At 40.6% G+C, this 17005-nt stretch overlaps 1 protein-coding gene across 3 annotated transcripts in view; it reads left to right on the top strand.

Annotated features, from left to right (window-relative positions):
• Positions 1 to 17005, top strand: part of LOC139155876 (complement factor H-like) — a 96606-nt gene that overhangs the window by 6464 nt on the left and 73137 nt on the right. For 2 of the 3 annotated variants that reach the window (XM_070731218.1, XM_070731219.1), the window contains exons 2-4: positions 10516 to 10689; positions 11431 to 11619; positions 14281 to 14463. In XM_070731218.1, the coding sequence (XP_070587319.1) occupies positions 10516 to 10689; positions 11431 to 11619; positions 14281 to 14463 (546 nt within the window). Of the gene's footprint in view, positions 1 to 7552; positions 7584 to 10515; positions 10690 to 11430; positions 11620 to 14280; positions 14464 to 17005 lie in introns of those variants that run through there. The other variant, XM_070731220.1, reaches the window with a different exon arrangement.

Below are 17005 nucleotides of genomic sequence, written 5' to 3'. Positions count from 1 at the left end.
GACAAAGGCAAAACATCTAAGCCCCTTAGTCTCAGACCATTGTTCAATTGCTCTGAGAGAAATATCATGTCAGGTGCATGTCCCCCCCGCCTCGTGAGTTGGGCCTTGTACTACTTGAGTCAGGTCCATGGCTGTCATGGTGGCCATAAACTCCTGCGCCAGTCCAGAGGATTCACCAAGTGACGGTAGATTAAAGTTCCCCAAGATGATAGGTCTGGGGTATTCTACCGCCAACCCGGCTACCTCCTCAAGCAGCACAGGCAGGGCTGTTGACATGCAGCTGGCAGGCAGGTACGTGAGCAACAAGCCAACCTCAACCCCTAGGTCCAACTTCACAAAGAAGGACTCACAACCCGCAATCTCGGGAGCAACGAGTCTACATAGGCAAAAAGTCTCCTTGGCTATAATAGCCACTCCTCCCCCATTCCCTGGGGTCACAGCTGATGCCATACTTGAAACTTGGCTGGGCAAACTTCAGAGAGAGGAACTCCTCCCTCTGGTCCCAGCCAAGTTTCAGTCATACATACCAAGTCGGCCTCCTCCTCCAGAAGTCCTGGATGAGGAGAGCCTTGTTAACCACCGACCTGGCATTGAGTAGCAGCAGCTTGAGCCCAGGGCCCAGATTACACTCGTCATCAGTACCCCAAGATGAGCTCATGGTGCTGGAACAAGGGATTGCTTTCAAGCAGCGTTTCCTTTTCCTCCAGAATGGCTTGCCCCATGGCTCCTCTCATATCTGCTTCTCCCCAGCCCTCTACCACCCAGGGATAGGTTCCCCCAACCCCCTTGCCTCCCTGTCCCCAGGTAAGCTATAATCTCATCCATACTGTATCCATTCATTCCCTAATCATCCATACGGTAAATATAATCCCGATCATTCCAATAATCACAGAATTCCATCACCAACCCCCCTAATAAATTAACAGTAAAAAACATTAAAACTATCTGTCAACAATTAGCACTATAAATTACTAAATAAGTATAAAAACTATAGATACTAAATTGTTGAATTGTTAAAGAACAAAATAAAAAATGTGAAATATAGGGAAAAAGACAGTTAGTCGGCAATTCTTTAAGCAGTCAACAGAAAGATGGCGCCAGACTCTGAGTCAATTAAGTTCTGAAAGAGTTCAGTGTGAATGTCCAAGTGTCCAAGTCTCTGGTGAAATAACCACTGTGGTGCCGGCCGCTGCCATCGACCAGCACTCCCAGATCATGTCCCTATGGTTTGATTGTTATTACCTCAGACTCCTCTGTCTTTGCGTCTCCCCTGGCTCCTACCAGTCGTCCCAGTCGCCCACCAATGTCTGCTGTTCTTCCTGGGCAACATCTCCACCTCTCCATGCTCCGCATTGTCCGTGGCTCTGCATAGACTCCTCATAGGTTCCAGACAGCCTTGGTGCAGCTTATTATATTCCCCCCGGCATCGGCATTGGCCTCTCTTCCTCTTTTGCCACAGTCTTTTCCTTCGGCACTCGCTGCTCCGGCTTCATGCATCAACCCCCAGTCCAATAGTCCCTCCGATGTCAGTCACCCCCACCATTCAGCGCCACAGCATCCCAGGACCGTCTGACTCAGTGGCTAAAATCCAGCTGTCTAGCTCAGTTCTCAGTTTTTATCCTCGCTCTCTTGACCTCATGTCTTCTTAGAAGTGCGACAGGCAGCAGGCAGCAGGCAGCTTTGTTCTAAATAGTGGTTGCCAAATTCTGAGCCCCAGCTGATCGATCTACAATATCTCCATGGCGAAAAGTAGTCAAAAAATGCCACAAAGAAGCAGGGCATAGGGATCTTCTTGAACAGGGAGTGCTCACCCTTCCGAGATTGTGAAATAGACCACTGAAGGATAATATAGCTTATATTAGAGTAAATGGCAACAGAACAGAGAAGGTTAAAATTCAGAATGGAACTAAGCAGGGTTGTCCACTATCCCCAATGTTATTTGCATTGGCAATTGAGGTCTTAGCAAATAAAATTAGAAATGACAAGGAGTGGAGAGGTTACCAAATAGGAAAACTTGAATTAAAATTAAATCTTTTTGCAGATGATGCTATAGTATTGACTGAAACCCCAATTGAAATGATGAAAAGAATAATGATCCTACTCCAGGAATTCAAAGACCAATCGGGACTTAAGGTTAATATAGAGAAATCAGAGATAATTTGTCTAAATACAGGCCCTAAAGAGCAAATCGAGATACAAAAAGTGTCAGGATTGAAACTAGGATGTAAAAAAATGAAATATTTAGGAGTTTGGTTGTTTAAGAATCCTATTAAAATTGCGACGGTTAACTATAATTTAATATGGAAGAGTCTTCAAAAGCAGATAAAAAATTGGAGGGAAAAAAGGTTGAGAAGAATTGCCAAGATTAGAGCCCTTAAAATGATGATAATACCAAAAATGATGTATTTATTTCAGGTTTTACCAGGTACCTTTCCTGGTGCAAAATTGAGAGAATGGGATAGTAAATTAAATTTTTGGATTGAAGGAAACAAAAGGCCTAGAATAAGAAAAAAATGGCTGTTTGCCCACGAGAAAGAGGGGGGGTTAGCCCGTGCTTAGAATTATATAGAGAAGCATTTCAAATAGAAAGATTAATGGAATTACAGCTATGGGGGGAAAAGAAGTGGGTGAAGTTGGAAAAGGAAATTAATAATATAAATAATAAGGAGTTATTATTTAAAAAATGGAGTAAAATAGAAATCAATAACTTAACCGACCCGCTGAAAGCAGGTTTAGAAATATGGTCTAAATAAGAGGGGAAATGTGAAACTAGAAATTCAAAATTATCAACGTTACACGTATTGAATACAGGTAATGATGTTAACTTAACTAGAATTATAAAAGTATTAAATAGCAAAGGGATAATGAGAATTGAACAATTATATGAGAAGGATGGGAGAGTTAGTAGAACTCGGTTGGAATGGTGGCTCGGTCAACAGAAATGGCTGCAGATTAATGCAATAAGTAAATATTTAAATAAAAGTGAGAATAAAGAAGCTTTCTTCCGAGAAGAAAATTGTTTAGAAAAAATAATAAAAGAAAAGATTAATGATACAAAAGCTCAAGCTAGCAATATATATAGAATGTTATTGCTAGTGGAAGAGGAAGTAATAAAAAGTTTGACAAGATGCTGGCAAAATGATTTACAAATAGATGAAAGTGAAATGAAAGAAATAGTAGAAAATATACATAAGATTAAAAATACAAGAATTAAAGAGATGAGAAGGAAAATCTTACACAAATGGTATTATACACCAGCACAACTTGCACACTTCCAGGGGAAAGAGAAAGGTAATTGCATATGTTCTGGGAGTATGTAGAAATTCAGACATTTTGGAAGGAAGTGCAGAATGAAATTAATAAAATGTTAAATATTAATTGGATAATTACAAAAGAAATAGCGATTTTAATTAAACAAAGAGAACTAGGAGATTTTAAAGAAATAAAAACCGCAGCATTGGAAAGTGCTCAAGCTGTAGTGGTATTGGGTTGGAAAGAGTCTATAAAATGGACATTACAGAATTAGTACTGGTACATGGTGGATCACATACATTTTGAAATTATGGAAATAAGATTAAACAACTTTGATGAAAACAAACTGGAAAAGCTGATGGTAAGATGGAATAAGGTGAAAGGTTATATGTTGAGTAGAATCTGTGATGTAAATGTGAAAAATAAACTGCAATCACTCTTCTAGTAATAACAAATGCAAAGTAGAGCCAAGGAAATATATATATATAAATTAGTACATTCTGAACCCCTTGTAATGGGTGGTGGTGGTGATGGGGGTTTTTTGTCGGTTAGGTGATGGGCACATGCACTGTGCACTGTTTTATGTTTGTCTTTATGTAACCTCATTTATAAAAATCAATAAAAATATATTTCAAAAAAAAAGATACACATGCACATACAAAACCATAAATAAATAAACATAAATGTCTTCTTAGAAGTGCGACAGGCAGCAGGCAGCAGGCAGCTTTGTTCTAAATAGCGGTTGCCATATTCTGAGCCCCAGCTGATCGATCTACAATATCTCCATGGCGAAAAGTAGTCAAAAAATGCCACAGAGAAGCAGGGCATAGGGATCTTCTTGAACAGGGAGTGGTCACCCTTCCGAGATTGTGAAATAGACCACTGAACTAAGTACAAAAATCCCCTATATTTTGATGTTTTTGCCATAGTCCGGTGGAGCAGCAGTCTCCTTCCTCCTTCTTGCTGCCCCACCAGAACTGTTCATGTATTTCCAAGCATAGTCACTGGCCATGTTCAGATTTGGCAGAATTGTGATTCTACACAGAAACCCTTAATTGTGTCTTAGCTACAGGCTGTGACTCCACACAAGTGCTGTTGCTAATGCCTCAGCCACAGGTGGCTGTGAAGTTCTGCAGTTTAAAAACCCAGGCCTGCTTTTTTAAAAATAATATTATGATGATTATTTTATTTATTTGCAAAACATGTATAGGATAGTAGCAGTTTGTATGAACATAACATAATTAAAAGGAATGATAAAAGAAAACAAAAGGACAGTAGAACAGGGATGGTAGGCACAGTGGTGCATTTATGCATGCCTCTTACAGACCTCCTAGAAATGGGGAGAGGTCGACAGTAACAGTACAGTAGAACCCCGACTTACGAGACTAATTGGTTCCGGAAGGAGGCTTGTAAGTCGGAACGCTCGTATGACGAAACATTGTTTCCCATAGGAAACAATGTAAAGTCAATTAATCCGTGCAACAAAAAAAAAAAACCGCTGCCGCCGAACGCGGAAGTTAGCGTTCAGAGACAGCTGCGAAGCAGCGCGCGTGTTTTAAAACCTCAGAGCTGGCCTGGGGGGCTCAGGGGGAAGCCCCCGAGCCCCCCAGGCTGGCTGCCACGTTTTAAAACACGCGCGCCGCTTCGCAGCTGTCTGCTGAATCCGAACGCTAACTTCCGCGTTCGGATTCAGCAGAGAGCTGCGAAGCAGCGCGCGTGTTTTAAAACCTCAGAGCCGGCCTGGGGGGCTCGGGGGGAAGCCCCCGAGCCCCCCAGGATGGCTGCCACGTTTTAAAACACGCGTGCCGCTTTGCAGCTGTCTGCTGAATCCGGAAGGCTAACTTCCGCGTTCGGATTCAGCAGAGAGCTGCGAAGCAGCGCGCGTGTTTTAAAACCTCAGAGCCGGCCTGGGGGGCTTGGGGGGAAGCTCCCGAGCCCCCCAGGCTGGCTGCCACATTTTAAAACACGCGCGCCGCTTTGCAGCTGTCTGCTGAATCCGGAACGCTAACTTCCGCGTTCGGATTCAGCAGAGAGCTGCGAAGCAGCGCGCATGTTTTAAAACCTCAGAGCCGGCCTGGGGGGCTCGGGGGAAGCCCCCAAGCCCCCCAGGCTGGCTGCCACATTTTAAAACAAGCGCGCCGCTTTGCAGCTGTCTGCTGAATCCGGAACGCTAACTTCCGCGTTCGGATTCAGCAGAGAGCTGCGAAGCAGCGCGCGTGTTTTAAAACCTCAGAGCCGGCCTTGGGGGCTCGGGGGGAAGCCCCCGAGCCCCCCAGACTGGCTGCCACGTTTTAAAACACGCGCGCCGCTTTGCAGCTGTCTGCTGAATCCGGAACGCTAACTTCCGCGTTCGGATTCAGCAGAGAGCTGCGAAGCAGCGCGCGTGTTTTAAAACCTCAGAGCCGGCCTGGGGGGCTCGGGGGAAGCCCCCAAGCCCCCCAGGCTGGCTGCCACGTTTTAAAACACGCGCGCCGCTTTGCAGCTGTCTGCTGAATCCGAACGCGGAAGTTAGCGTTCCGGATTCAGCAGACAGCTGCAAAGCGGCGCGCGTGTTTTAAAAGGTTGCAGCTGGCCTGGGGGGCTTGCCAGCACCCCCCCGAGCCCCCCAGGCCAGCTGCAACCTTTTAAAACACGCGGGATACGAGCGCCAAGGAGCTGTCTCCTGAAGCCGAAAGCGGAAGTTAGTGTTCGGCTTCAGGAGACAGCTCCTTGGCGCTCGTATCCCGAATGTGAGCTCGGGAGGCGAACAAAAATGTCGCTCCCCTCCCAGCTCTTATCTCGAGTAGCTCGTAAGTAGAGCTGCTCGTATGTCGAGGTTCCACTGTAGTGGGTTCCTACTGATGCGTCTAACTGCATGCAGCTCTGCAGCTCTGGCATGTTTCGGTGAGGTTTTTTGCTTCCGCACAGGCGTCCCCTGCAAGACTTTGCTACCTGCACAGGTACAGGAAGCAAAATTTTGCTCAAGTGTGCACTCGTGTGGCAGAGCTGCAGTACTGCGCACAATTAAGCATACCCAGTTAAGGGCAGCCATTTGCAGCCCAATAGAATGCTCCAGTGTCGGGGAGCATGTACATGCACGTATGCACACACACGTCCTTCAGCTTCCTGCACATGCGCAGAGGCTGAAGCACATGCATGTACTACTTTTATTCATTTGTGTGCACCCGTGTACTTGCCCGTGCATGTGTCCCTTGCACAATTTGCTTCTGTGCATGCACAGAAAGCAAAAAGGCACTGAAATGTCACATGCACGAGCGTCCCCTCATGAGTGTCTTTTTGCTTCCTAGGCATGCACAGAAAGCAAAAAAAGCAAAAAAAAATGAAGAAAAAAAATGGTGCCGCTTGATGGACCAGCACCGGAACAGTTGTGCACAAATTGCGTAATCTGGTTGCTGCTACTGGTGAAAAGTCACCTATTGTATTGATAGGAATCCACCACTGGTTGGAATCCAGAAATGTGGTATGGAAGTGTGTGAGGTTCTAGCAGAGAAGAGAAATAATTAGAAGGGGAAGAAGAAAGGAAGAAGGAAGAAGGAAGCTGCAAACAGGGATATATGTACATGTAAAACTGATGTCCAAATATTGAATTCCTGCAGGAAGGCATTGGACTGTGATTATTAATAAACAAAGCTCCGCCTTCCTTCTAAGGACTTCTTTTAGCAGAGGGGTCTGCTCAAGACATTATGATGGCAAATGTCACCACCATGCAGATGGATCCATGTAAGAAGAAAAGCAAGAAAGACCAAAGCTTTTTGGAGCTCCTGAATGCAGGAATGTCTAGGTTAAAAAATATAGATTGCATTCCCACTTCAGAGATTTATAAACTGGAGAAGAAATGTGACAGGAAAACACTCAAAGCTATAGTTTTAAGATGGGCTATTCCCCTGATATTACCTGAAGAGGTCTCACTATATTAGGGGGAAGAAACTGGATGTCAGGGTTCCATGTAACACCCCCAACCAAGTAAGACTCCAAGGCAGGCATTTCCTCAAAGTTCCATTTCATTAGAGATATCATATTGGCACATTTGAGATCTGAAAGTCTTTCTGGTTTTCCTCACCCATAGGAAAGTCATTCCTTTCCCTTACACCCACATGTCCATCACATGGCCCAATCAGGTCACCATCCTAACTGGAGTTGTTCCCCAGTAATGTCTCTCCAGGTGGAGACTGAACGTCCTAGACTCTCAGGGAAAGAATGTTGCTAGGACTATGTAACTCGCCTCATTGCCACCCAACCCCTTTCCCATTTCCCACAGCCTGTCCACCCACCAAGTCTGGCAGCCCTGAAGATCTAAAGAAAATGATGGCCTCCATGGCTGACACTGGATGGTAAATTCCCTTCCTTGTAAAATGGGGATAGTGACAACAAAGGTTAATAAAGGGAGCCATCTCAGTGAAACCAATGCCCACATATTATTTAAGAGGTTTCACAAAATGCTCAGTAACTAAAGTGCTTCATTGCGACACTAATATATCACAACTCAAGTCAAGGGAGGTGATCTGTAGATCAATACATATGAAGGGTGCATTATATAAAAAAATCTCTAGACTGTATAAATGTAGTGAATCATTAGCCAATCTTAACAGAAATACTTTGTATATTTTATTTACTTTTAGAAATTCTACCAAGGGAGTATTTAGTGCTCTCCAATCAGAATGATGCTCCCCACCACCACCACCTGATATATATACCTAATATTAGAAAAGCCAACCCAGCCTTCCAGTCCAAATCACCTCCAACTCAATGGGAAAAGAAAGAAAAAAAATCAATGACAGTTGGTATTGTCCCTGGGAGGCAAAACCCACAGCTACTCTACCTTGTCGGTGTTGAGTCTGAGCCTATTAACGCCCATCCAGACCCTGACAGTCTCCAGACACTGGCACATTACCTCCACCAGTTCTTGAGTGAAGCCAACCTATCACTTTCATAACTTGTTATGGTCTTAAAGTGAGTCAACTCACATGACAATTTTATGATCTTTTTGTACTGGCCTTTAAAACCCTGCTGTTCTGTTCGGGTCGTATGCGACCCGAAGCCAAGTTTGAGTCCCTGTAAAAAATTTTCCCTGCATATCTGAAACTTGAAATTTCATGACTTTTCATCATTTCAGGGGTTCTCTCTATGAGAATTTTTTTTGGGTGGTGGGGGGCTTAGTTTTTGCTGGGCAAAAAAAGTTACAAATCTTCTGTTCCCGGGTCACCCTGACCCGGACCGAAAACTCTTCATTTGCAGTGCTTATGTTTGGTCTTTTTGAAAGCTTTTTTCACTTGGAAAGTAGTCTGAACATTTCTGCACACAATGATATGAAAATTGAAATGAAAAAAGTAAATCTTATTGGTTTATTTTGCGGATATAATGCATGCCCCCCCGTTTTTGTGAAATTTTTTTCAATTTATGGATAGTTTTGCTTGCAAAATGCATTCTATTTTACTAAAGTTGGTGTGGGATTGGTAGCTTGAACATTTCTGAATATAAGAAAAATATAAAGGAACTGAAAAAAATGATTCTTATTGGTTTTTTAATATCAGAAATAAGGCCTCCCCCCCCCTCGGCTGCTTGCAACCATTTTCACTTTTTATTTTTTTATGCTCCAAATCCGAAATATTCTTTAAAATCTTAGGCATTCATTTACTCAATTTAACAATGCTGATCATCAAAAAATATTTTTGGGGTGGTGGCTAATTGTTTTCTGGGCAAAAAAAAAATCATAACTTCGAGTCTGTTTCTGTTCGTATATGACCGGACCAAAAATAATTTTTTTAGGTACTTCAATTTGATCTTTTTGAAAACTTTTTCAACTGGAAAACTAGTTTGAACATTTATGAACATAATGATATGAAAATTGAACTGGAAAAAATGAGACTTATATTTTTATTTTGATCAAAAAGCCCCTCCCCCCATCCTTTTTTAATTTCGTGTCAATTTCTATTTTTTAAGGCTACAAATCCCTAAGGAATTTTCCCCCAAAAGGTTTGATATACTAAATTGAACATTTCTGAATATAAGAAAAATATAAATGAACTGAAAAAAATGGTTCTTATTGGTTTATTTTTGCCACAGCCCCACCCCCCAGCCTTGCTATGTGCCATTATTGTCACTGTTTATACATATTTGTCTAGAAATATTTGGAATATCCTTTTGAAAATCAACCACATTGTAGCCAGAGAACTAATTTTATGAAACAAATCAATTTTACTAAAAAAAGGATGTAAGTTTGAAATTAACAGCATAATTTTTATATAAATTGAAATAATTGAACACGGGGGGAGGCATACATTTATGTGCAAAATAAACCAATATGCATCAATTTTTCCAGTTCAATTTTCATATCATTATGTTTAGAAATGTTCAAGCTACCAATCCCGCACCAACTTTAGTAAAATAGAATGTATTTTGCTAGCAAAACTATCCATAAAGTGAAGACTATTTTAAAAAAATGGGGGGGGGGGCTGCATTTCATCAACAAAATAAACCAATATGCATCAATTTTTCCAGTTCAATTTTCATATCATTATGTTCAGAAATGTTCAAGCTACCAATCCCATACCAACTTTAGTAAAATAGAATGTATTTTGCAGGCATAATTATCAATAAACCTAAAGAAAATTCACAAAAATGGGGGGGGAGGCATATTTATGTGCAAAATAAACCAATAAGGATTAATTTCTTCAGTTCAATTTTCATATCATTGTGTGCAGAAATGTTCAGACTACTTTCCAAGTGAAAAAAGTATTCAAATTGACCAAACATAAGCACTGCAAATGAAGGGTTTTTGGTCCGGGTCAGGGTGACCCAGGAACAGAAGATTTGTTACTTTTCTTAAACAGAACAGGAGGGTTAAGCAAATTACTGTAGTCATTACATAAATCCATAGTTGTTAAGAGAAGCAATGATTCACTGTGGCCTGCCAAAAGCTGCTGGTTTTTGGCAAAACTGTCATAACACAGGGTCGTGTGACTGCAGGACATTGTAAATGACCATAAATGCAACCCAGTTGCCCAGTGACTCAAATGTGGTCCTGTCACAATTGGGGTGAGCAATGTTTGTAATTTCAAATCCAAGTTGTAAGTATCCCCTTTGAACCGAAGACTATCTGTAGTGTGGATGAAGCGTGTAGCAAGTATTGGTTTACTAGTTTAGACAAAAGTGGGAAATAATTGTCTACAAAGGAAATTTGTTATCTTTTCCACTAATAAGGGTAAATAGGAAGAGCAAGTTTGTCAACGCAGGTAAGATAATTTAATGTAAATTTTTTTTTAGCATGTGAAGAACCAGATGAGATTGACTTTGGGGAAATTGTGAGCGCTGAGAAAGCCAAGTACCTGGAAAATGACCGAGTGCAATACAGGTGCAATCCTGGCTATGTCTTGGAAGGACCTGAATGGATTCAGTGTAAGAGACAAGAATGGACACCTCATCCACCAAAATGCTTGGGTAAGCCATCATGCTTTCTATGACTAATGTAGACCTGGAAGAAAATTCAAAATTTATCCAATAGGAGAATAGAGCTGCCATTTAAAAAGAAAACAACTGGAATTAGGATCAAGGTTTTACTGATGCCAAAACTGTCTTGGTGTCAGCTTTCTCTTTTGAAATTTGGAAAAACGAACAGTATTTAATTTTCCTGATTTACTTGAATGAGCAAGCAAATTTGTTGATATAATTAAAAAACATTCAATTAGAAGCTTGTGCTCACTTATCAGGAAATTGAGAAACTGGAATTCAACTACATATGGATATAATATCAATTGTTAATAAGGTAGGAAAGTGAATTCTGTTGCTATAATGTCCAGCCAATTAGAAATTGAGAAATTTTGCATCATATTTCAACAGAATATGTAACACTCCAGCCTTCTCAAATTTTGTTCCATTACAATTCAACCAACTCAAAATGAATTTGCAGAAGATTTTGAATTGGGTTCTTTGTTCTTAGTTTGAAAAAACTAACATCATCTGTTTGTTCATGCCCCTACAAGCCAGTGAAAAGTCTGTAGCAGAATCCAAACTTATTTACCATTAATATTGGTATCTATTTTAGTTTATTTCATACTGACCTGGAATTATCCTTTGTGATTTGTAAACAGAGTTTATTTTCATGGTAGTGGAACAGAGGGAAACCAATGGATAAATTATCTCCCTTGACAAGATGTACCTCCCTTTCTGTTTTTTTTTTAGCGCCCTGCACTTTCACAAAACAACAGCTAGCAGCAAAGAACTTGTTTGTGTTTGGGAGTCAAAGAAAAGTTCGGTTTATTCAAAGTAATCAGAGTCTGCAGTTTCAGTGTAATGAAGGATATGTACTTGTGGTTCCATCAGTCAGAAAGTGTGTTGACGGTTATATGGATTTGCCTTTATGTATCTCTGGTAAGCATGATAACAATATGATTGATTTGTATGGGATTGTAACTGATTAAAATAATTTTAATATATTGAACATGAACATTTGTTTCTAAAGCTGCATTCTTTTAAAGCTGATTTAACCTTCATTGACATCATTCACATCTTGGCTGAGAATTTTAGTAGTTGGAATCTAAAACAAGAAACCTGACACACATCAGATTGGGGAAGGATTTTGTGGTATTTTTGAAAACCTCTAAATTGTGTCTACGGTTCAATCCAAAAACATGAACTTCAGCTAAGAACTATGATTCCCTATATGTATAATACTGGTAGGCATAGGAACATGTTTCAAAAATGTCAAAGATTGTATAAAAATTGAAAACAAAAGAGGAATCCACTCACTGATATTTCAAATCAACCTTTTTATTTATTTTATTTTCATTTATACAAGCTACATTCATGCATGCGAGTTCATCTTGGCAGCTTCTCAGGGAGAGGAGTTAACAGATAACAGTCCAGCGGCTAAGCTGCTGCTGGAGATCAAAGCTAATTGCACGTTCCTTTATGAGATAAAGATTCTTCAGTTTCACTGATTTACAGTTATAGCTTTCCAGACTCCCTGCAGGCAGGGTACTTTTACTCCAAGGGTTTTAGCAGAGAAATAACAGTTGGCTAGCATAACATGGCTGGAACCCCAAACCTTAAATGACTCCATGAAATAATGTTGAAACTCCACCCTGAATTTCCCATGAGCCACCCTTAAATACCTATGGGGAGAGGTCAAAAATGCCCTAGAGTTAAAAAACTACAGACTATTTCCTTTTCCCATACAAGTATTCTTGTCTTTTTCTTAGTCTTCTAAAGCAGGCATCTAACAAAGGCTCATGATCCTCCTCCTCCTCCTCCTCCTCCTCCTCCTCCTCCTCCTCCTCCTCCTCCTCCTAGTCTGACCCTATTGTCATTGGCATATCTGCCATCCGAGTCCATCTCTCCCTCACTCTTACTCTCTGCATCAGCTGGCACAACTACTGGCCAGGGTACCAAGATGCATCTGGCTCATCCTCCTCAGAATCTGTCATTACCAGAGTTGGTCGAGGATCACTCACAACAAAAATAAGTTGATGTCATAGCATTAAAGGAGCCCTATAATTTATTGATGAAAAATCTCTTTTGTTTGAAATTGCTTGGATGACTTTATCATATAGTCGTGTTAATATTGATCTGACTTGTGTTATGATTTATGATAATTAATAATTCCATAGATTTGGGTGATGAAGGATATTTTATTATTCCTTGTTTGAAGACATTTAACTTTCAGATTATTATAATTTTTGTAGTCCTACAAAAAAATTAGTCCAGAAGGTATTTTTTACATTTTACATTTTAACGTCGTCACTCTATCCTTTCATCATCATTTATAAGAGCCATGGTGGTGCAGTTATTAGAATTAGAATTATTATTATTATTTATTAGATTTGTATGTCGCTCCTCTCCGTAAACTCGGGGCGGCTCACAACAATAACAAAGACAATGTAAGAATAAATCTAATAATTTAAAAAACACTAAAAAACCCATTATTAAAAGCAAACATACACACAAGAATGCAGTACTGCAGGTTATGTCTGCTGACTGCCCACTGCTAAAAGTTCAATTCTCACTTGATCACTTGACCTTCCATCCTTCCAAAGTCACTGAAGTGAGGATCCAGACTATTGGGAGCAATATGCTGACTCTGTAAAGTGCTTAGAGGGATTTTTAAAGCACTGTGAAGCAGTATATAAGTCTAAGTGCTATTTCTATTTATAGATGGAAGTCTAAATTTCGTGCCTTATCAATCTGATAGAAACATTTCTTCTAAGAAACATATTTATAAAATAATTGTAAAATGATGTAAATTGAAAAAGCAGATAAATTATTAGCATGTTGTTTAAAACAAATGAAACAACAAAATATAAAGTATGAAATACTTACATATGACAGCCTGAGAATTACTGATCCAGCATGTATTAATTTACTTTTTTCCCATTGGAATGAGAAATCATAAAATAATAATATTACTATGCAGTTATTTTATCATCTCAATCTGTGTGTAATAATTAATTTAACTAAATATTTTCCTTTAACTAAAGTTTATCCTTTTAATCCTTTAAGTTTTTAATAGAGAGTGTTTATGTGTCTATAGTTTTCTATAGTTACATTAATAGAATTCTGCAATCCCAAAGTATATTCCTTTCACACAATGCCCTTTACAGCCCTTGAAACTGGGAGGGTCTCTTCTCAACCATGTCCCTGTCTGTTCCTGGCAAAGGCTAATTCTTTTATCTGATGGTTCCCTTGGCTGCATTGGTTTTCCCTTTGTCTTGAGATCATTTCTACATACTATTACATCATATATTTCTGTCAAGATCTTGGTCAACATAGAGCACAATCGATGCTCTATGTATAGCAAAAAGAGAGAGAGGGAGAGAGAGAGAGAGAGAGAGAGAGATCATGAGCATTGGATGCATTTGGGCTCTATTGAGTGGCAGATTCTGAGTTTCGCAAATACAATAAATAAGTAATAACTTATGAAAAGATTCTACTTTAAAAATGCTAATAATTTTAAACTATATTTTGGGCAATTGTTATTATAAGGAACGTCAGCAACAAATCAGCTGGGCTATTGGTTTTTTTTCTATTTAATAGAAAGAGGAAAAAATTGCAGTGGTCCACCCAGGATTGAGATTGGAGACATTACTACTTTATCTGAGAAGCAGTATAAATCTGGCTCTTCAGTAGAATTTAGATGCCAAAACTACTATGCGATCCAAGGCGAGAAGAGATCTTTTTGTGACAATGGTACCTGGACAAAGGTGCCTGTTTGCCTTAGTAAGTAAGAAAGAAAATTTCCATTCAATTTTCATAACCATTTCTAATTATTAAAATTCACTAACTTTTTTCTCTCTTGCATAAAGATCATTTTTTTAAAAAAAAAAGTGTTTTATTTTTCTCCACCATTAAAAAAAATATGCTTACAACATCATATACCTTCAATACAGCTTAAACAATTATCTTCTTAAATACAGTATTATTAAAAGAATATACATTCTATTATATCTTAACCAGTAATGGGTTCCTACTGGTACAACTAATTGTGCGCAGCTCCATGGCTCTGGTGCACAAGTTTACATTCGACTGAAATTTTGCTTCCTGCACCCATGCAGGTAGCAAAATCTCACATGGGGATAAATGTATATGTGTTTTTCCACATGCACAGAAGCAAATATCCTCACCAAAATATACACACATGTGTTTCCCCGTGTGAGATTTTTCTACCTGCACAGTTACAGAAAACAAAATTTTGCTCAAATGCACGCTTGTGTTCCAGAGCTGCGGAACTGCACGCAATTAGCCATACCGCTAGGAACCCATTACTGCTCTTAACCTTCAGTATGTGCTTGCTTAAGTCCTCATCCAGATAAATCAATTATCTTTTAATTACATTTACCACTAATATTCCTTCATGTGTTTAATATAATATTTCTAACTTCTTAAATCCAAGCCATAGTATCTCCTTTTCATTCTTATTTAACTTCTTAGTAACTGAAAACGCTTAGCCAATAATAAAGCCACATTAACTTATATTGAAATTATAAATTCTCTACATGTAATTTCTGTTTAGTAACATATGTAATGGGGAGCAAATTCCCAAATGAACCATTCATTTTAATTTCATTCATTTTCATTTTAGCTTAAATTTCTCCTGGTGGCATAATACGTATTCACTAATTCTCAATTTCATCCAAATCCAAATCCATTTAATATCACTCAGATTACATATATTTATACACCTTATAACAATTGCTTTCATTATTGTCAATCTTTCTTCTGATAACCTAGAGATATTTACCAATTTTAAGCTATATCAATTATATCAATTTATATCCCTTTGATGATACATTCCATTCAATTAATCTATATTTCTTCCTCTTATTTCATATAAATTCCTAACAGTCTTATGTTTTATCAATTATTATTTTACTTACATTAGCTAATACCTATAATAATACCAAAAATAAAAACAAACATCAATTATTACATAATAATCAAATCCCAGCAATCCCTTTCATTTAAGCTTCCATGCCTTTACTTTACTTATAATCAAACTTTCTGCTAATAACATATAAATTTTAACAATTGTGTCCCCATTGCTTCCTCCAGCTGCTCCCACTGGTCAGGTCTGCCTGGGGCTTTCCTCCTTCCCGCAAGCTCCGTCTTCTGCCTTCACCTGTGTCTCCATTCACCACTGCCATCCTTGCCATTGCCTTGCCACTCCTTCTGCCACTCTCATCTGCCAGCAGTGTTCCCTCTAATTTTTTTCCAGTGTGGGTGGAAAGGTATAGTGTCTGAGCGGCAGTCCCTTTGGGACTGGGTGGCATAGAAGTCTAAATAAATAAATGAATGAATGAATGAATGAATAAATAAATAAATAAATAAATAACCACCCACCCCTGCACGGATGGACATCAGGCTGGCGGCGGGGCCGGCAGATTTGCCCACCCCCGCACGGACGGTCATCAGGCTGGTGGCGGGGCCAGCGGATTTGCCCACCCCCAGCACGGATGGACATCAGGCTGGCAGCGGGATCCGCAGATTCGTCCCCCCTCTCCCACATGGCTCAAGCCCTGTGCCGGCCAGCAAAGCTGGCTTTCCGGGAAAGCAGCACCTCCCCCTGCTGCCCAGGAAAGAGGTGCAGGAAAGCAGTGCATTTGAAAAGCACGCTGCTTTCCCAGAAAGCCAGCTATGCTGGCCGGCGCACTCTCCCTTTGGCTCTGCCTCCCGCTGCCGCCGCGCAGCTCACCTCAGAAGCCTTGATGTTTTGCTAGCCAGCACGGCGGTGGGGGAGGAGGCGGAGTTCAGGGTGGAGTAGGCCAATTCTGGGCCCGTCGTCCCCAGCTCCAGGGGGCAGCTCCCAGCACAGTGGCTGGGGAGGAGGCCACCGCCTCCTCTGACGCTGCGCGGGTGTCTGTCATGAGGGGAAATGGAAGGTCATAGGAAAAGGTGGGTGCGGCCAATGGCAGAGCCGAGGAAGCCGGGGCTTTCTCCCCTGCCAACAGCTTGGGAGGGGCGGATCATCTGTCGGTCGGGGAGAAACCGTGCTGGCTCCGTGCCAGCTTGGAAAACTCTGGGTTGCCCTTAGAATTTGCCAGTGTTCCAGCATGCTGCGCACCTTACAGGGAACTATGCCTACCGGTCCCACAAATGGCTTCCTCAGAGGCATCTCTAGTGGGGGTGTTTGGGGTGCAGCCTTGTCTTTTGGATACCCATGGTCTTTCCCAGCTCATCTGCGTGCTTCCTTCACTGCCTCTTGTTTCCTCAGCTGTTCTTCATTGCATGGCTGCTATCTTTCCAGCACTGCAGAGTTGCAACT

This window comes from Erythrolamprus reginae, unplaced genomic scaffold, assembly GCF_031021105.1.
Source record: "Erythrolamprus reginae isolate rEryReg1 unplaced genomic scaffold, rEryReg1.hap1 H_8, whole genome shotgun sequence".
In the NCBI taxonomy this organism is placed as follows: domain Eukaryota; kingdom Metazoa; phylum Chordata; class Lepidosauria; order Squamata; family Dipsadidae; genus Erythrolamprus; species Erythrolamprus reginae.
The sequence above is the reverse complement of the archived record's forward strand: the minus strand, read 5'-3'. Positions and strand labels throughout refer to the sequence as shown.